The following is a 20618-nucleotide window of genomic DNA, read 5'->3' as shown; positions in this document are numbered from 1 at the left end:
ATATAGTTCCCTGTGCTATACAGTAGGACCTTGCTATTTATCTATTTTATATATAGCAGTTAGTTATCTTCAAATCCTGAATTCTCAATTTATCCCTCAAACCCCCACTTCCCCTTGGTAGCCATAAGTTTCTTTTCTGTGTCTGTGAGTCTGTTTCTGTTTTGTAATCAAGTTCATTTGTGCCTTTTTTTTTAGATTCCATAATATAAGTGATATTATCATGTATTTTTTCCCTTTCTGACCTACTTCACTTAGTATGACAATCTCCAGTTCTATCCATGTTGCTGCAAATGGCATTTTTCTTCTTTATGGCTCAGTAGTATTCCATTGTGTGTATGTATGTATGTATGTATACACACACACACACACAACTTCTTTATCCAGTCATCTATTGATGGACATTTAGGTTGCTTCTATGTCTTGTCTGTGGTAAATAACTACTCCAGTTAAGCAGTGCTTAAATACTGAACTCTGACAAGGATATAACAGCTCTGGAAACCTAGTGCCACTCATGGGAAGATACAGGTCCTTGAATCGTATGAATTGAGAATGGTTGAAATAATTTTTATGTATTTTAAAAGGAAATTGATTATTCTATTTAGTCATTAGTAAGTCTCCCAATAACCAAGCCAGATTAAACCATAGCACTGTTTCACCCCTAGAGGATTAAAGGGTTTAACTATGAGTTGTAGCCTCATCTTGGCCAAAAAGAATAAACTTGGGTCTCTCTGGAAAGCTCTCCGTCGTCATTGATGGAGATATAAACAGTTGCCAACCTTGACTTATTGATCAACTTTTTTGGTCTTACCACCCTTCAGAAAACTAGTTCTCTCTAAAAAAGCACCTTGTTTCTGGGCCTTTAATTATTCATTATATTGCTTTATTCTACTTACCTTTGTCTACTATATTTCTAAGGGTACCAGATTAAAAATAAATATATTGGAAAAAAAGGAAAACCACTGATTTTGGACATTTATTTTGGGCTAACATAGAGAAAAGAGAAGAAATGGGTTAATTTAGTAGAAAGAAAGATCAACCTACAGATAAAAATGCTCTTCTATTATTTCCTTCTCTTTTCTCACTGTTGTAACTCAGGGTTACAAGCAAAAGGGACCCGCATGGTGTATTAATTCTGCAGCACCCATTGCTGTCCTGTGATGAGGCACAGGACAGCCACGCAGCACAAATCTGCAAGTGAATCACAGGCTTCAGTCCTTTCATTTACAAATGAGGAAAGTAACAGAGCCCTTGCGTGACTCTCCCCAGCTCTCCCTGTCACCACTGTGCACCCAGGACTCTGGAATCTGCAGCCATTCCTGCGTCCGTCCTCTGGAATTCCTGCGGGAGGCTGGACTGAGAGTCAGGGCTGCCCACTTCAGATCAGGCCTATCCCTTTTGTGGTAGCTCTTTCTCAGCCTCTGTGGATTTCAGAGTCATATTCTTACTTCACATTTTATGAAAGAAGCGATGTATAAAGATACACCATATATAAACATTTTTTTAAGCATTAAGTTATTTCAGCCAGGAGGATTCATCAAATAAAAAAGTGTGCTCTGTTCTGAGCGTAAGTCTGGCTCTGGATGGTGACAGACTGGCCGTTGGGGTCAGCGGCAGGTACAGTGCTGTGGGCTCTTACGGACCTCCCGTCTCTGAGCACAGCTGAGGGCTTAGATTAGTGTCTGCTGTGGTTACAGGCCAAATACACATTTCTTTGTTTTGAGTTAGACTTGCTAGTGTAGTTAGAGCCAGGAGTGAATAACAATGCATTTAACTCTTTATCTTGTCTTCAGTTTAACAGAGATCTAGGTTCAGCCAGCAGTTCCGGGTAATAAATGTGCGGCTTTGGGTTAATGCAGTCAGTTACTGCCCTTCCTGGTGGAGCAGAGCGGACCCTGCCCCTCAGCCCCCAGCTTTTGCTGTCCGTGCCATTGTCACCATCAGTTCTCTCATCCAGGGTGGCATTTCTTCTGCCCTCTTGTCTAGAGAAGGGAAATCTTCAATCATTCCACATCAAAAACCCTGTAGCAGCTGGTAAAAGAGACTGACGTGAATGGATTTCAGTCAGAGTCCTGCAGTTATTCAGGAATTGGCTCTTCTCGTGTTGGAGAAGCTGCAATGACCAAGAGCCGTGGAAAACACTAAAAATAGGTGCCGTGGTGCCCACTGGTTGCTGTATTTGCTGGCTCTGCGTCAGAGCCTCAGTTTGCATAAGGTTATCCAGACTGGACCATCTTCTCTCCAGCTGCTGCCACCAGTGTGGCAAGCCAACTGTGTCCCTCCCCAGCCACCAGCGCCTCAGACACATGCCCAGGGCTGTGTCTGTTTAACAGATGGACGTCAGGCCAGCCTGGAGATAGTTCCTCAGTTCCTTATCCTCCTAAACAAAAGCACCCTGGGTGACCACGGTGGCATCAGTCCTCCCATGGCCCGTGGTGTCATCTGTGTCTCTGAAGAAACGCCAGGCCCAGACCTGTCATTTCATCCAGCCTCTCCCTATTCGGGGGCTCCTTTGGGTGGGTCCCCGGCCAGGCCTGGGGGACAGGGCACCGGAAGAGCACATGAGTCACGCTTGCCCTTGAGACCTGGCGGTTAATTTGGGGCACCCTGTCTGGAGTGGATGAAGCAGAGAAGCACGTGCTGGTGCGCTGAGCTGTGTGTGACGGTGGTGGCGACCCGGGGTAGCCTGCGGAAGTCAGGGGGAGTCGATGACGGCAGTGGAGCTGTCATCAAGCCCTGAAAGACGAGTAGGATTCAGGTGGGGAGTCCTGGGCGTTCTCACTGAAGGGGGGACGTGATTAAAAATGTCAGGAGTGAACACAGGTGTCAGGGGCAGCGAGGAGACTCGAGTGGGCTTTTTGTGATGGCGAGAGATGGGAACTGAGAGGAAACGCAGTCAGGTTGTGCACGCCTTTTACACCGGAAGGCCGAGGCTGTGCTGCGGTGGGCGTCGTGAGCCTTGGAGACCTGGTGCCGCCTGTCGCCTCTCAGCTGCTCCTCACTTCTGTACCAGCTCCGTCCAGCCAGCGTCATCCCCTCAGACCTGCTCCAGGGCCTCCCCACGCTCTCCTCACTCCCTGACTCGCCACCTTCTAGTCTGTTACTCACACTAGAGCCAAAGTTACATTTGTGTTTTATATTTTTCATGGAACCCTGATGATACCACTCCCCAGTTCAGTATGCGTCAGGGCTCTTAGGGTAAACTCTAAACTCCTTCATGACTCATGAGGCCCTGCCCTGCCTACCTCCTGCCTTCACCTCAGGCCGCCCTCTGTCTTCAAGTGGTTTTGTGTGTGTCTGTGTTAGCTCCTTCCTTAGGCATATGTCAGGGGCTCTACACCTGTCGCCCGGATGTGCACTTCTCTGCCTTGAGATGTCCCCTCGCCCCACTCACCTGGCTCTCCTGCCGGGTTCACGGTGGTGGTCGAGCCTTCCTAGCTCCCTGACTCCCAGGCAAAGTTGAGTTTCTGCTGTTACACACATTCCTTTGGCCACCCACCATAATTAGTTAATCATTCATCCAATTCTTTGGTTCAAATTTGTCGCGCTGAGCTGCCCATTCCAGAGGGGGCCTCTGTCTTGGTCACCGCCATCCCCGTTACCCAGCACGGTGTCCAGCTTCCAGTAGGTGCTTGTCAAATGTCTCAGAACCTCCGGGGGGACCGCAGAGCCTCCAGTGCTGTCTGGCCGGCCGCGCGGGGGCCCCTTTCGTCCCCGCTGCTCAGCCGCGCCTCCCGGGAAGCGGTGCGTTGGCCCCAGAGGAGGACGGTTGCGGGGGTGGAACACACACGGCTGACCTCACGGGAGAGCCTGCTCAGGGCAGATTAGGAAGCTCGGGTTTCACGTGGAAAGGCCCAAGAAGTGAGTTGTACGGTGACTCATGGACAGTGTACCCGGCAGTCAGATTTGACACTTGAGAGTCATTTCTCTGGAGACCAGACTCATCTTCCTTTTTCCTCCTGACTCAGAGGGCTGTCTCCTGATTGACAGTCTTACTAGGCTGTCCTCTGACCATCGCTGTGGCCGCTTCGTCCTCGGCGGGGGTCTGACTGTAGTTGGTCCAGTTTGTTTCCTGAGGGATGTGCCCCTGGTCCCCTGAGCCATGGAGGTCACACTGGACTCTCCAGACCATTACGGGGTCCTGAGCCACTGAGCGACACCAGAGAAAATCTCCTCTCTCCACCTTTCATGTCAGATTCCCTGGATATGACAGAAGCACACGGCAGACTCCTGTTGCTTTCAGGGGTCACGGCAGCATTTACCAATTCTCCCTTCTTTAGTAGCAGAGATGTTTTTCTTGCCCTGTGCCAACTCGCTCATCCTGAGAGTCCTCTGGAGCCTTTGGTCGAGGAATAGGAAGCAGGTTCTGGGCTCCCACCCATGCCAGCATAGCTTTCAGCTTTGAATGGAACCAGGAAATCCTTTTGAACACCAAAAATATCCAGGACTTATGTCCATCAACAGCTATTCATTGTAACAAGGGAGGATTCAGTTAACATTTAATTATGTGCCAAGCGCTGTGCTAAATGCAGAGGTGATTGCAAAGGCATGTGAGGCACAGTTCTTACCCACGGGCATTCACACTGTGTCATAGCCAGAGAGATGAGGTCACAGCACACAAAGGGAATTCACAATCATCAGGTCAGTGGTAAACACACTGCTAGATGATGGCTACAAATTTTATAGACATTCTAAGTTGGCAAGACCATATTTAGATACACTGGTCAGGGGAGTTTTTTTAAAAATACAACAGAATTTGAAAAAAACAGACTCAACAGGATAAAATGGAAATTTCAGAGCAGCTCTGTAGTAAGGGAGGATTATTGTATCCTGGAACTTGTTCTGGTGGTGAGTGAATGTGGGTGTTCAGAAGGTAAAAGGTGTCGTGTGAGTCGTGGTGGGACTGTGGCTGGCACTGCTGGAGAAGAGGTGTGACCTGTGCTTGCCTCTGGTTTGGAAGGAAACATAATGGATTGGAAGGACTGAATAGCCAGGGGCTCTAGATGAGAAAGCACAGGTGTGCTGGGAAAACAGCAAGAAGACATGTGACATGGCGGGTGGCTGTAGGGAAATGAGGTTGGGCAGTAGGCTGGGACTGGATTATCTACAGGGCTGGAATGTCTGATGGAGAAGTTTGGATTTTATTCTGTGGGTATTTGGGAGCAGAGAGTCCATCAACACCTTATTTTAGGAGCCTAATCTGGCCACAGAATGGAAACTAGTTGGAAAAAGGACAGGTGGGTCTGAGAGAGCTGGTCCTGGACTCATCTCAGTGCATCATGAAGTTTGTGGGCTGGGGGATGGCAGAGCATGTGGAGGCAGGGACGGACAGACAGATGTCACCAAGGAAAGTTCGTGTGTCGATTCACCAGGTGAATGCTGCTAAGACGAGGGGGCAATGGGGACGAAGTGAAAGAAAGCGAGAGAGATAATGCCTTTGAGTTTATTTTAAAAGTGTCAGTAAGTCTTTCAAGTGAAATTGACCAAAAGAGGGTTGAAAATGTTAGATTGGAGTCTGGGGACATCGAGCCCCCAAATACAGACTTGGAAATCTTTGATGTTCAGGTGAGAATTGAGCCAATGTGACCTCCTAGGTAACCTCCTTCCAGGCTGATGGGAGCAGAGGCCTTCCGTGTCCTCCGCACTCGGGGAGTCCCAGCTGCTGTCCACGTGGCTGGGTCTCCACGCCTTAGAGTCACTGGAGGACTTGCCTCTGCTGGTCTCTCCTGCTCAGTGCTTGTTGCTTTTCCTCAGCCGGCTGGGGCTTCCAGCTGTGTCCCTTCTGATTGGCCACCCTGGTTGTCATCTTCAGAACTGTCTTTGGGGGCATTTATTAAGAGTCCCGCCTGACTGTGTGTGTGTGTGCACACGTGTGCAGAAAAAGTGTTTCTGGGTATAGTTACGTATTGCCAATTTGAAAGATCAGTAAAATACTAAAAAAAAAAAAATTCACTCTACATCATCTGAGACCTGTTACTAAACAACACTTCTGGATTTGGCCAGTTGAATTGATCTAGATAACACTATTTTGAGGAATATAAGATTTAGGCATTATGAATCACATGAAATTATAAGTTGCCTTATTTTAGTATTTAGTGGTTTCTTTAATGCTAGTACTTTGAAAATTTTTAGTCCATTTACTGTGTGCGTGATAGCTGTGTTAATCCAGAAGTTAGGTGAAATGTCCCATTCCCCAGCTGGGCCAGGTGACAGGTTGTTTCACTCAGAGTGAGCTTTCTCAGAGGTGGCATTTGTCGGGCAAGTTGTACGCAATGTAGGCTGCTTCTCGGCTTCGCAGAGGGTCTCCACAGAAATGCCTGTCTGTCCACTTTCCCCTCAAGTGGTTGGAAGGGATGGAATCAGAGTTTAAAACTAGTTAATGCTCCGTGTCATTTGGGAGTTTTCTCCTCAGTGCTGCTTGGTGGAGAATTGACTGTGATGCTGGAATACCACAGTTCCACATTTTTGTTTGCTATCCTCGGAGATACAGAATTATGTTGCTTTTCTCTTTCTTTTCATTTTGTGTAACTAGTTTCAATTTTCCGTGTATACAGTCTGCTGACCCTAGAAGAATTGTGACCATGCTTGAGTGTTTATAAATGGCTAGAGAACAGAGTTGCCTGCGTCAGTCACCTTAAACATAAAATGATTATTCTTGAGAGCAGTTAAAATATTTCCAAAATACACATTTCAGCATTTCAGTTTTTGATGTTAGGGTTGTCTCCTTTGTGCAATAGCAAAGCACAGATTTTATTTTCAGGGTGGAGAGAACTGTTCTCTACAGGTGCAGAGGTCCTCCGCTGAAATCCTTCACATACGTTCTAGAATAACTAAATGAATGGGTCGTATTTATGTCCCAAAAAGGGAGTCTTTGTTTTACAAAAGGATTAAACTACATGAGAACTATATTTAAAAACTATGAAACTGTATACACTGTGAAAATGATTTAGTGTACAGAAATTAAATTTGCATATGGCTTTCTTAGAAAAATGTCTTTCTTAGAAAAATGTCTTTCATGAAGTAGAGCTTTGTGTAAATAGATTTCTGTGCGTAGCCACTGAATCCATCCGTGGTATGGGAGGGGGGCTGCCTGCAATCCCCCTTCCCAGTCTGGGCAGCTCTGTCCGCTGATGAAGCTCTAAGGACTTGCTGCCTATTTGAACCGAAGAGTAAGGGAGCAGCCCTCTGCTTCTCCCTGCAGGGAACCATCTTCGAAGTCATGGAATCGACGTTTATCTCTAGTTTGACTAAAAGGGGTACATTGTTAAAATTTGGGTCTTAAAATTAACATCGCTAATCTGCAGCAAAGTGTGACTTCTGTTGGTTATGTAGATATTCTTTCATTTGAAGAAACCACACTGATTTGTAACTGATGGCAAGGGTCAGAGGGGAGAGAAAAGTGGCGGATTGAAATTTAGTGGCGTTGTTATATATATTTTATTTTACTTGGCAGGTTTTTTTCCCTCTGAAAATGGAATGGTGGTTGGCATTGGCTTTTATAGAAAATAATACTTATGATTGGCATTGCGAAGGAGGTGCTCTTAACAGAAGTGTTTCTTGGCTGAGTTAGAATAAAGAGATATACAGATTATGAATGCCTTTAAGCTATACCAAATGTTTTCTCTGTCCAAAGTAATGTGTATGTTTTTATTTATAAACATGCATTCCACTGGCTGGATTTGTGGAAGACAAACAAACAGAAATACCGATTTTAACACTGCAGTTTGTCTGCCTGTCGGTCCAAATCTGTAGAGGCCAGTGGTGTCTGCATGTCTGTTTGCCCGTCTCCCCATCCCCATTTCTGTACACACCAGGGTGTCTGCATATGTGTATGCCTCTTAAAAATACACACTTGTAGCACAGGGGCCATAGCAGATACAGCATCCCTGCGATTCAGGTCTCTCCGAGGGACACACGTGAGGGCTGTACCACATTCTATTTTCCCCATTCCCAGATGATCAGCAGCACAAAATCTAGAGACAGGAGAAACTTGGCAAGATTGGACAGTGAGTCAGATTCTCAAACAACTTTAAAAAGTATTTAAAATCTTTTTCAAGAAGCGTGTCAGTTTCTTAGCGCTGCCTTCGCAGTAGACAAAGGGGATTAAGAACTGATGTGTCCTCTCATGCTGGAGTCCAGCTCGGGGACAGGGGACAGCAGGGTTAGGACAGGGGCGGAGATGACCTGATTCTGTGTCTGTCAGCCGTTCGTATCAAAGTTCATGTAGATGAGTTGTACTTTTCTGCTTGTGCGGGTCCAATTTGTAAGAGGAAGAGGAACGTTTTAGACATATTCCAAAACTGACTTGCCAATGAGGCCACAGATAGTTTTTTGAGGGTTTGGGTAAGTCAGTCAGTGTCTCATCTGTTGTTAATTAATGAAATGAAACTGGGGTCACTAGAGTCCAACGATGAATGAAAGGTCAGCGAATGGAAAAAACTGTCAATGAAGGAGGATGTGAGCAGAGTGGAACATTGTCAGAGATAAAGATCGGGGAAATGTACTCTTTGGCTGAGGCAGTGTTTTCTGGAAGTGACTAGGAGTCCTGGTTTGGGACATTGGAAGCCAGACTGAGCACTAAATGAATGCCCTGATTTCAACAAAATCTGTTAAATATCTTAAGGCTGTTTGGATTTATGCTAGAGACTAGTTAGGAAAAATTTGTAAAAAAAAAAAAAAAAGTTTCTGTTTGTTTTATAATGTGTTTTACAATGTGTTACTGCTGTTTTGTTTGGCTTTGGGGTTTTGTTCTGAGTGCAGAAAGTGGTGGCTTTCTCTTGTTTTTTTCTATTTTTCTGTCTTAGAATTTTCTAGAGCCACACTCACATTTTGCTTTTTTAGGACCACAGAGTTAGAAGTGATTGAGGATAAAATTAATGGTAGAGCTGGACTCAGAGTGGTCCAGGCTGGTCGTAAGAGAGTCGCGTCCCCTCTGAACGTTGTTCCGTGGAGGATGCGCTGAAGTCACTGAGACGCGGCATCAGCCCCGCCGCTACTTCCCATCTGTGACCGTGAGCCAGCCGTGGCCGTGTTTACATCTCAGGAGCTCGGCCGTCAGCTTTGTCCCTGGGCTCTCGTGAAGAGCACTTACAGAGTTCTTGTGTCTTTCGTCAGGTCCGAGCTCCTTCCGTTTTCTTTCCCTCCTTGAAGCTTATAAGCCACGTGACTTTGAGGAAGTAAGGCTCTTCCGTCAGTTTGGAAAAGGCCCCTGGCCATTTTCAGCCTGGTAAAATGAGGCTAAAATGAGGGCAGGACCCCAGAGATGTCAGCAAGGCTGCCCCGCAGCCTAGAGCGCATTGCAGTGTGTCCCGTAGTGTTAGAGACGTGGTTCAGCACAGCCAGTGAGGGTACATCCACCAGCCAGACTACCGGGGCTCACACCCCGGCTCTGCCCATTATCTCCTGGTGTCTTTCTGAACCTCTGTTTTCTTATCTGTATGATGGGAGTAATAATAGCGCCTACATCATAGGGCAGTTGTGAAGATTGAACAAATCCAAATACCTGTAAAGTGCTGAGAGCAATGCTCATCACATAGTAAGTGTTCAGCAACCCTGTGATTACTTATATTATTTATAAATATGATTTATAAGTTTAAAATGGAATTCAAGTGGAGTTTCCTTGGATAGTCTGGTTTCTCTTTTCTCTGAGAATATTTACTGGACTCTCATTTTGTTGGATTGAAATGAGAGACCATCCCATGAATTGTTTTGAAGCCAGAGTAGGAAAAAATACGAAAACAGCTCTTGGGGTGGGAGGGGATAGCTCAGTGGTAGAGTGAGTGCTTAGCATGCATGAGGCCCTCGGTTCAATCCCCAGTACCTCCATTTAAACAGACAAACAAACAAGCATTAGATGACAGTAAGTTTCTTGTGGCCAGAGGTCGTGTTTGGAAATGGCAAGAAATGAAATCATGGATCTGTAGGGGACAGATCCTGAGGGCCTCGTCTGTCCCACAAAGGACTTGGGGGATCCTCTGGTAGAACCACCTGCTCTTTGTCAGTTACCTTAAGGACTTCAGTGAACAAACTGCTGTGAGTGGAAGCAGCGTGGACACTCAGCTTGGAGGCTGGGGGTGCACACCTGCACTTTGCAGGTGGCGTGGTCGTTGTCACTGACTTCCTGCTGCCCTGAGCACAGACGGTGGACACGCTCTTCCCCTGTCAAGTCCCTGCACTTCTGCAGTTTGGGAAGGCCTGTTTTGTGTGCCTCTGGAAGTGGGGGGAAGGCTCATAGAACGTAGCTCAAGGAGATGGAGGTAGCTATTTAGTGAGAGTGTAGGATCTTGTTTCAGGTTTGATTAAAGAGGTAAAAGTGGGGCTGCCCGACATGTCTTCTTAACAAGTTAATTGTTTTTTAATTTAATGGTATTAAAAACATACACATATTCCCTAAGTCTTCTGAGTCCAGGATCTTGCCCCAAGGCCTTCATGTCCCCTGAGCCATTAGGGTCTGTAGGCCCTCGTTCATAGCGCTCAACGAAATGAACAGGAGACCCGGAATCGGGGGTGATGAGCGACCCTGGGTATAGAGAATATTTGTAAGAGTAAAGGGTGCTCTTACAAATGTGGAGATGGGGTATGTTTGAAATAAAAAACTGATACAGTAGGAAGATTTTAAGTTAATTCTAGAAGGAACTTTTCATCTTAACTTGATCAGCTTTATTGTGAAGAAATAATGTCTAGCCTCAGTTCACTTTTTTTTTTTTTTTTTTTTTTTTTTATAATCACCTTTTGCCTCTGTCTTGGCCTGGTTATTTGCTGCTTCCTTTCAGTCCTCCTTAAGTTACCCAGTAAAGCACTGGTACAGGGGCTGGGGAGCAGGGAGATAATGTAGGATCTGCAGGTGGAGAGTGTGAGGGAGAGAGGAGTCACCTTCAATGCCTTCAGGGCCCTTCTGTGCCCCTACAAGCCCGGGCTCGGTGCTGGACTAGACACCAGACTTCACAGTCGGCAGCTGTCGGCGGGGATCCGTGTGTGGCGGGGTCCGCCTGCATCTGTGGGATTTGATTTTTCTTTGTAGACAGTTTAATTTGAGTAGTTAGCAGAAGGCTGATTTCTGTCTTTGTGCGCAGCATAATTTTACCATGTCTGTTCTCAGGTGGGTTTGCCGAGTTCTCCCGCTGTTTCCCTGGCCTCTGTGAAGGAAAATCCACCCTAGTCCCTTCCTGCATTTCTCAGCCTTGCTTACCTGTTGCCAACATCGGGCCAACGCGAATTCTGCCCAATCTCTATCTTGGCTGCCAGCGAGATGTCCTCAACAAGGTGGGTGCTTTGGGAATATCCTTCACTGCAGGGTTTCTGGTCGGCAGCTGGAGGAACGCCAGTCCCGGGGGGCGGCTGTCATGTCAGACACACCCACCCCAGGAAGGAGGCGCCCTTTCTCAGGGTGGCTCCCCAGCGAGCCACCGCACCGTCCCTTCTGGGGCTGTCTGTCTGGTGGGGTACTGTCTGGTGGGATGTTCTGGTCACCGTAGGAGACCTAGCTGTTGTCGCATGTGCTGTTCCTCCCAGGTCCAAGAGACCTGCAACTGGACAGAGTTTTCCAGAAGTGTAGCCCCACTTTCTTAAGGTGTCAGTTATTCCATGACAGTAATTGGGCACACTCAGCAGGCCGACCCTTCCCCAATTACTTCATGTTTAGAAATGCATTTATTTACTGCAGCAGTTAGATAGGGACTCAGGTTGGCTTGGACTGAGGAAGGTCGCATGGTGACTTTCACCCTGCGAGGGGGTGAAAGGGGGGAGGGGGTGAAAGGCTGGTGCGGAGAAGAGCCAGGAGTGTGCCCGGCAGGCGCCTCATTGGAGGCTCTTGGCATCGGTTTGGTTGAGAAAGAAGAGGGAAGAGCCTGGGTCCTTGATGAAAAGGCCGGGAGCCACGCTGACCCAGGTGTGCCGACAGAGGAGCCCTCGTTGATGTGACGGCCCTCACATCACAGCCGTGGAACTGAGACCGGTCTGTCTCCACGGCTTATGTGCCCTTAACCAGCGGGGCTAGAAACAGTGCTCTAACTGCCTGGAAAGTGATTTTTCTCTAAAACCTCTTATTTACATCACCTCTAACTGAAAAAACAGTCAAAGATCATAATTCAGCTCCTGGTGATTTACCAGCGCTGCTTCCCCATGTGGAGGGCAGCGCCGTAACATTTTCTCCTCGAGTAGCTGAAAGGCTCGGGCTGGCTGCTTCTAGATGCATGGCGTGCTTTAGCAGGCGGAGAGCAGAAATACCCTGTACTGGGCAGTAATGAAGCGTTCTTCTTGGTTTTTTTATTTTTTATTTTTTTCTCAAGACTCCTGCCTCTTCAGAATTTGGCCTCGACACTGGTGTTAATGTGCCTGCTCTCACTGTGAGGTGTTTGAAATTTGATAGCATATGCTTGTGCTGAGCCTTTCCGGTGAGGTCACGATGTCTTTGAGAACGTGATTATTATTAATTCTCTTTTAGAGGTAAGCAGGGTATGTCACAGAAAGCATAATTAATTTCCTGAAGTCACAAGCATCCCTGGGGCAAAGCTGGAGATGCTTTACTTAATCCTCAGATCAGAAAATAAAATGAAATAAAATTCATGGCTAAGGATCCTGTTCAGAATTACCCCAGTAAAACTTAACAAGTCAATTGGCAGGTGATTTTAAATAATTGTGTTACAGATTGTTTTTGTTACTTTTGACATTAAATTCAGTGGTACATTCATTTTGCTACAGACCTTTTCCAGGTTTGACAAATGTGTCAGTTAACAGCTAAGTGAGCACCTGCAAAGTCAGAACAGTTAAACTGGAACCTGGACTTGAGGACGGGGAAGAGGACGGCTTTCTATTTTTAATTGGCTTCTAAACGCATGTATGCTAAACAGGATATGCACATAGATGCCTTGAGAGGAAATGGCTGCAGGGACAGAAGGGGTTTATGGAAGTTCATGGGGAAACAGCGTGAGCCAAGGAGTCCTTCTGGAAGATTGTGAGAAAGCTGCTTTAGAACCGTGCGGATGAGTAGGTGGTGAGAAGGAAGAGTGCCTCCAGAAGTTCTCACCTCTAGGTTCACTGTTAACGGAGTCTTAGTGCTGGAGGGGGTTTGACAGATCATTTAGTCAGCCCCCTTCATTCCATAAATAAGGAAATCGTTGTTCCAGAAATGTTAAGTGAACTCCACAACATCACCCAGCTGATGAGTTTTAGAGCCAGAGTTGCCCCTTTCATAGACAGCACACACATCTCCCTGCTCCACCTTCTGGTTTAAACCTTCCAGGAGAAATAATACCCTTTTTTCTTCTGGAAGATCTCCAAAGGTGAAGATTTTACCATCTTTCCTAATAGTACATTCCTTTTTAGTAAAACTTAGAAGCTGAAGTCTTTACGAACAACAGCCAAAGATCGCTCATTTTATTAGCCATTTTTTTAAATAAAGTGCCACCAGAATATGTTAAAAGCATGTCACAGAAGTTTTCTTGGGAGAACTATAGTATTTACTATTTAAAATGCTGGTCTCTTTATGTTACTGCATTTAACCCTCCTAATAGAATTTGGAGGTATGTTGGCCCAGAATTAAATCACTTAATTTCCCAAGATTTTGTGGCTGGAACGTCACTGACCTCAAGGTTGGTCAGTGCGGAGACCTGACTGAAACCCAAGCTGCCAGGCCCTGGTCCTGTGTTCACAGAGCACCAGAAACCCTCACATGGAGAACAGCGATCTCTGTACGGGGCTATGAAGGACTGACAAATCCTAACGGTCTGTTGAATCACAGCTGAGATTTGTTTCCCCTGGTTTTTCTACAGCATATTCTGTACCAGCACCATCCAACAGAAATAAAATGCAAGCCACAGACATAGTTCAAAATGTTCCAATCGCCTTATTTAAAAAAGTAGAAAAAACCAGGTGAAATTAATTTTAATACCATTTCTCACCACATATCTAGAATATTATTCATCACGCAGTCAGTATTTAAAAAATCATTCACACTTTGCTTTTTTGGTACTGGGTCTTCGCAATCTGGTGTGTGTTTATGGTTGCTGCACCTCTCACTGTGGACGAGACACACGTGGCTGTGGCTGTGGCTCCCGTATCGACAGTCAGGTCCGCACTCTCATCACATGGTCGTTCTTACGTCTCAGAGACGTGGCTCTTCTGTAAAAGACTGTAAGAAGTCACTGGTAGCAAGAAGAACATCTTTCCTTTTCTGTCACCATCATCCTTCTGTTTGTGAGTGTTCTCCCCTAGTCTTTGCACTAGACTTGGACCAGGAACCGCACACTTGCTGTGCTCAGCCCTGTCCACGTGTGATGAGTGGGGTCTGAACCAGAATCCCTAGTTACAATGTGAAAGACAAGCTTTCTTGATTTTTCTTCTGCCTTATCAGTTAAAATTTCAAGTAGACTTTCTTTTCACACTTAACACACAGACCATGTGCGGAATTACCCACGGTGAGTAGCTCCTAGGCCAGAGCCTCATCTGCTGGACCCCTTCAGCTTCTCAGTGAGAGCAATTCCGTCCTCTCTCCCCATTTTAACAATGTGCTGTTAGCATTCTTTGAGTAGCTTATTTCCATCTTTTAACAGGCAGAGTTGGTTTTCCTGTGCGACCTCACTGTTCCACCTGTCACCAGGACTGCTGCTCCTTCCTCTGTTGTTTCCTTGTGACAGTTAGGCCGTAGCCTAGACGCCATCCAGCCAAGCACTGCTGTCACATTGCCCTGTGATCTAGGGAGAAACTAGGTCATGTCATCACAATGATCAGTAAAAGCGTTTACTCAGTGTCCACTGTGTGTATAGCAGAGTGCAGGGTGGTTAGACAAGACCTGTTCATCAGCCGGTAATTCACAGGACAAGGTGACTCACGGTGTAACCGAGGAGGTGGGCAGGAGTGGAGCCAGCTTCGGAGAGGGCGGGTTTGCATCCCAGGTCTCTGCCTCACCAGCCACAGCACCGTAGCCACATTACTGAGTCTGTCCTTCAGCTGCAGACTGACATGACTCCCCCCTCCTAGTGTTCAGGTGAGGACCCAGTGAAATGACATCATGCCAGGCACCGAACGCAGCTCCTGGCCTACAGGGACACTTGTCATTGTCACCATGGGGTGTAGTACACAAGATGCTAGGGTGAGTGGTAAATACAGGGGGTGTGGCTGGTTGAGGAAGGTGAGATGAAGGAAGTAGGTCAATTTTGAAGGCAAAAGGAGTGGCAAAGACAAACATAAATCATTAAACTGACTCGAGAAAGAAAACTTAGTTCCTTTCTGTAGATTTGCAGCGCTCTGTGATTTAATGGGATCTCCGTCCTCAGCCTCGCTGAACGTGGGAAACTTGGCCAAACAGAGCAATTTTATTAAGGCTGTATATTACTCTGTACTCCATATATTACTCCAGAGTCAGTATCAACAGAGCATGGAGCCCATATTTAGAAATTAGTCCAACTGCAGGAGAAAGTTTATTTTATGACTTAGGAGAAAGAAATTTAAAGGGGAAAAAAGCAAATGCAAATCATAATGATAAAATTAAGATTTATTTTTTGACTCACAAATACTGTTTTTGAAAATTTTTTTCAATTGCGTATTGAAACCAGAATTCATTTTTTAAATTCTTAGGGCGTGATCTTTTCTACTTTACAGTTGAACCCTTTTTTTACATCCAGCCTGCTACATTCAGTGTCATTTCTCTGCTGAAGCCCAGTTAGGAGAAAGGACGTGTTTCTCCTAGAAAGGACATCATAGTTTGAATTAGTGAAAAATATACATTACAGGCTTCAGAGGGGGTGGGGCAAAAGTCTATTGAGATATAATTCATATACCATGTGACTCACAAGCTGTCTTCTATTGATATAACTGACATGTGACATTATATTAGTTTCAAGTATACAACATAATGATTCAATATTTGTGCAAATTGCTAAATGATCACCATGATAAATCTAGCTAACGTCTGCCACACATAGTTACAGATTTCTGTCTTGTGATGAGAACTTTTAAGATTTACTCTCAGCCACTTTCAAATATACAGTTCAGTATCATTATCTATTGTCACCATGCTGTGTATTACATCCCCATGACTTACTTGTTTTATACCTGGAAGTTCGTACCTTTTGACCACCTTTACCCCTTCCCTCCACCTCCTCTAGCAGCCACCAGTCTGTTCTTTGTATCTGTGAGTTCAGTCGTTGTTTGTTTTTTAGATTCCATGTGTGAGATCATATATTTTCTCCATCTGAGTTATTTCACTTAGCATAACGCCCTCAGGGTTCATCCGTGTTGCGCAAATGGCAAGATTTCCTTCTTCTTTAAGGCTGAATAATATTCCATTGTATGTATACACCACATTTTCTTTGTCCATTCATCTGTCAGTGGACACTTAGGTAGTTTCCACGTCTTGACTAGTGTAAATAGTGCTGCTGTGAACACAGGGGCACGTATATCTTTTTAAGTTAGGTTTTTCATTTCCTTTGGATAAATACTCAAGTGGAATTGCTGGATCATACGGTAAATCAATTTTTAATTTTTTGAGGAACTTCCATACTGTTTTCCATAGTGGCTGCACCAGTTTACATTCCCATTAGCTATTATAGTTTTTTTCACTATCTATTTTAAAAATAGGATAAAGTAAGGAAGTAACATTTAATGAGACTTATATTATGCACCAGTCACTTTATCCTCATAATAGCTTTACAGAATAGACATCTTTAGCCCTGTTTCACAGGTAAGGGAAGTAAATCTGGGGGAGTGTAGGTAACCCATCCGAGGTCATTCAAGTGCTGCCAGTCACGTGCTGAGCTGTGCTCTGATTTTTCCGGGGCCAGTGCCGTGTGCTTGTCCTCATCCCCTGCACACCGGCTTCATCCCCGGTGACAGGAGGGCGGTGGAACGTAAGGCACGTGTGCTGGCAGAAGGGGAAGGTGGCCGTGGAAGTTTGTCACAACTTGGCCTGATTGTTTCTGTTTTCTTAGTAAAGCAGGAAGCAAGATCATCTGTGAGCAAGAGTTGGGGAGAGGGAGAGAGATACAGAGAGTCTGAAGGAAAGGACACTGGGTGGGATGGCCTCTAGGCGAGAGGGCCAGTGACGACCAGGGGAATAGGTGACCACTGAGCAGGTGACTCAGGGGTGACCCCACAGCATTGCCTGTTCAGCTGCCCCAGTGCAGATGCAGACTCAGCAGGGAAGCAGGTTTACCCAGGGCTGGAATCTCACCAAATGAGTATGAAGAAGCCGTGGAGGGACACAGGGGTTGAAGGTAAAAGCAAGGGAGTGATCCCAGTGGACCCTTGAACAATGTGGGGGTTAATCCTCAGATAATTTATGGTCGCCCCCGGCTCCCCACCTCCATCTGCAGGGCCTCTGCGTCCGTGGATTCAGCCAACCACAGATCATGTAATTTACTGTTGAAAAATACCCACATGTGAGTGGACTCGCACAGTTCAAACCAAGTTGTTCAAGGGTCAACGGTGTAATGATTGACCACAGACCTGAACTTAGGCAGAGGAAGAAGGACAGAGAAAAGGCGGTAGGAACAGCAGATTTTAGGTCGTGTCGGGGATGGAAGGCTTCCAGGAGTGGTGATGTGATGGAATAAGCTGGAGGAAGGAGGGGTCATCCCGGGGTGGGTGGTGTGAGGTCCATCAGGAAGGGGCTGTGGTTCCTGGGGGCAGCAGAGCCTGCCTGGGTCTCATGGAATGAGCAGTTCAGGGGAGGTGTTCAGAGCATGGAGAGGCCAAGGTGTCAGAAGGATATTTGAAGGCCAGAGAATAAAGATTATTTTATCAGCAAAAAGCACGTATTAGGCGGCTTAGCGCAAAACTGAGCTAAATGCTGAACAGCGTGAGATGACTGCTCTCTGGTAGCTTAAGGGTGATGATGTTTTATCACGGGACAGAGTAATACTCAGTTGTGTGTGTTTCACACAGCGCACAGAAACAAACCGCAGTGAACTACATAAATATCTTTATAATTTGATAGAAAGTCACAGACATCCGTCTGGGAGCGAAACCAGTCATTATTCTATAAAACAGTCAGACGCAGGTTCACGACTGTGGTTGCATCCCAGTTCTGCTGTGGGAACGTCGACACCAGATGCCCTCACAGTCACATGCATGATCATAAAACGGTCAGGAGCGCAGGTTAACAGGGCAGTTGCCTGACGTTCCGCTGACTTCAGAGTCCCCGAGCCCTGGGCTCCGCCTGCCCACTGCGGTAGGTGGTTGCTCACCTGGAGGCAACTGTGTTCTCAAACCTGTTTCGGCCAGTGTGCTTGTTACCATAACGATGTCCAGTCATTAACATACTGCACACATGAAGTGTGAATGGGGGAAGAGAGCTGTTCTTCTGTGACCTAAGCTAAATGTTTTCTAAAGATTCAGGAAAGACAAATTGCTCTACATTTTTTTCCGTCTAAACTAGGTGGTGGTAGAGGCATTTGGTCACGACTTGCTTAAGAGCTCCAGGCAGCTGACCTGTGTAAAAAAAAAAATGACTTGGTCCTGCATCAGAAGTTAATGAATTAACATATTTGTTTTGAATGCAAATAAAATGTTTCAAGTATATATTGCAGCATTTTTAATGCCCTGAAGTCACTTTTTCTACTGATGTAGTAACAATTTTTTCTCATTTCATTTTGGGTTTAAATGATTTTATTATCATTCAGTTTCAGCACATTCGTGTCTTTCTTTCCTCCTCCCCCTCCTTGGTGTAAAGTAGAGCAGCTTCTTAAATGCATCCTTTATACGCTCTTTTGTAAGTGGAGACTGTTTTTAAGAGATAAGCAGCATTGTAGGCCTGGATCACTGCTGTTTCCTACGTGAGGTCAGAACTGGCCCTTTTCCGGGTTTCCTTTCCGTCTGGCGGTGGCTGGTGGGGGCCGAGAGGCAGCCGGCGTGAGGCCGGGGTCCGTGCATGCGGGCAGCCGGTCCTCGGCCTGTGGTAGCAGAAGCCCGTGCGAACACGGCAGGAGGACCACACTGTGATGGCTGCCGCCGAGGCGACAACAGGGGGAAAAAGAGGGCAAAAGAACCCCGGATTAGCCTCGTCCAGTAGCCGCCCGGTTCCTGAGTTGTCCGAGAGCCTCCCCAGAGAAGCCCGCGCCCAGAGCGGTGCTCCTGCACTTCCTGATGTGTTAGTTAAAAAGGATAAAAAGGGCTGAAATTAAAACATGATACTCTATTACTTCATTTCATTTTTTTTTTTAAGTCTGTATGTAGACTAGTTGCTTTATTCTAATTTGCTTTAAAAAGAACTTCAGTGGAGCAGGGCAGTTAAGAGGACAGATTCTGGAGCTGAATCGACTTGGATGTGAATTTTGACACTGGACCACTTGTTAGCTGTGCAACTTTGAAAACATTATGTAAATGCTCGAAGCCTCAGTTTCCTCATCTGTAAAGTGAAGATGATAATATTCCCCACGTCAGAGTGTGGTTGTGAGGCTTGAGACCGTCCGTTTAAATGCTTATTAGCACAGTACCTGGTACGTGTAGGCATTCAGTGCATGTTGTTTTTATTAACGTGCACCGAGTACCATGATAGTATATTGTGAATAAGCCTATGGCAAAGGTGCCCAGCAAATTTTTTTTGAAACTGAATTTAGGTTAAGTGGTCATTTCTGCAAAACATAGACTGTTAGGCTACTTGTCAGCGGGCACATTGTTCTAGGCTTTGTGGGGGGAAGTCACATTTGACCCTCACTGCTGACTTGTGACATGTGTTGTCCTTAGAATTGCCTGTTGTCTTTTGATTGTGTAGAGTAGGGAACACTGTTGGTGTCAGCCTCTCTTCTCAGAAGCATCTGTGTCTTTATTGTTAAATTGCTTTTAATTTAATAAACCTTTGTAGTACTGTTGATGGGAAGGAAAAGGAAATATAGAAAGTGTCCTTTCCTTAAGGGGCATTGGTGAGAAAAGCCTGCAAGACTTAACTCCAGTGACACTGCTGTCCTCGCATGGGAGACACCGTGCTGATCAGACAGTGGTCACTAATTTCAGCCTAGAAAACAGATGTGACCTTTGCTCATCTGCAGACATTTAAAAGTGGTTGTAGCAGACACCACCGAGATTTTCACAGCCTGATGATTAACCTAACAGGAGCCTCTGAGGCCACTGGAGGACAAGGGGCAGTCCTCTAAGAGGCTCGTCTAGGTCCAGAAGCTATTTCTTGACACTGTCATCTGACAGTTGAGAGGCTTGCCTCCATGATCTAGATTTACGAAATCTACCTTTTACGTAAAACAGAATATATGTATTGTGCCAGTGTGGTAACTGCAGGGGTTAGGGAGTTGGCAGGAGGCTAAAATAGGATGAAAATGACCAACTGATTTTCCAGTAGTTGGAGTTGGAAAAGATTCATAGAGGAGGTAGGAATCCAAGAAAAGGAAGACGTGCCCAGAGTTGCTTAGAAGAGAATGAATTCAGGCATAGACCATTTCCTGAGGGATGACGGTGGGTGACCCAGGGAAGCCGATTGGATAAGCTTGCCTGGAAGACAGAGTGTTAGTTGAACAGACATGTCCTGAGTGCAGCTGTGTACCTGGTGCCAAAGGTAGAAAAACAAACAAGAATACCCCAGAGAGAGTACTTAGAGTGAAAGATGGCCTAGCACTGAATTTTAGGGAACAGCCAGCATGTTCAGTTTGGGAAGGAAATGTTCTCATGTGTGTGCA

General features: G+C 45.9%; 1 protein-coding gene across 4 annotated transcripts in view; it reads left to right on the top strand.

The window, feature by feature from the left end:
- The window catches only part of DUSP16 (dual specificity phosphatase 16), a 74843-nt gene that overhangs the window by 42998 nt on the left and 11227 nt on the right, over positions 1-20618 (top strand). For all 4 annotated transcript variants that reach the window (XM_074357949.1, XM_074357950.1, XM_074357951.1 and 1 more), the window contains one exon: positions 11096-11259. In XM_074357949.1, the coding sequence (XP_074214050.1) occupies positions 11096-11259 (164 nt within the window). The remainder of the gene's footprint in view (positions 1-11095; positions 11260-20618) is intronic.

The sequence above is a fragment of the Camelus bactrianus genome, chromosome 34 (assembly GCF_048773025.1).
Source record: "Camelus bactrianus isolate YW-2024 breed Bactrian camel chromosome 34, ASM4877302v1, whole genome shotgun sequence".
NCBI lineage: Eukaryota > Metazoa > Chordata > Mammalia > Artiodactyla > Camelidae > Camelus > Camelus bactrianus.
This window is presented reverse-complemented; position numbering and strand designations above follow the sequence as displayed.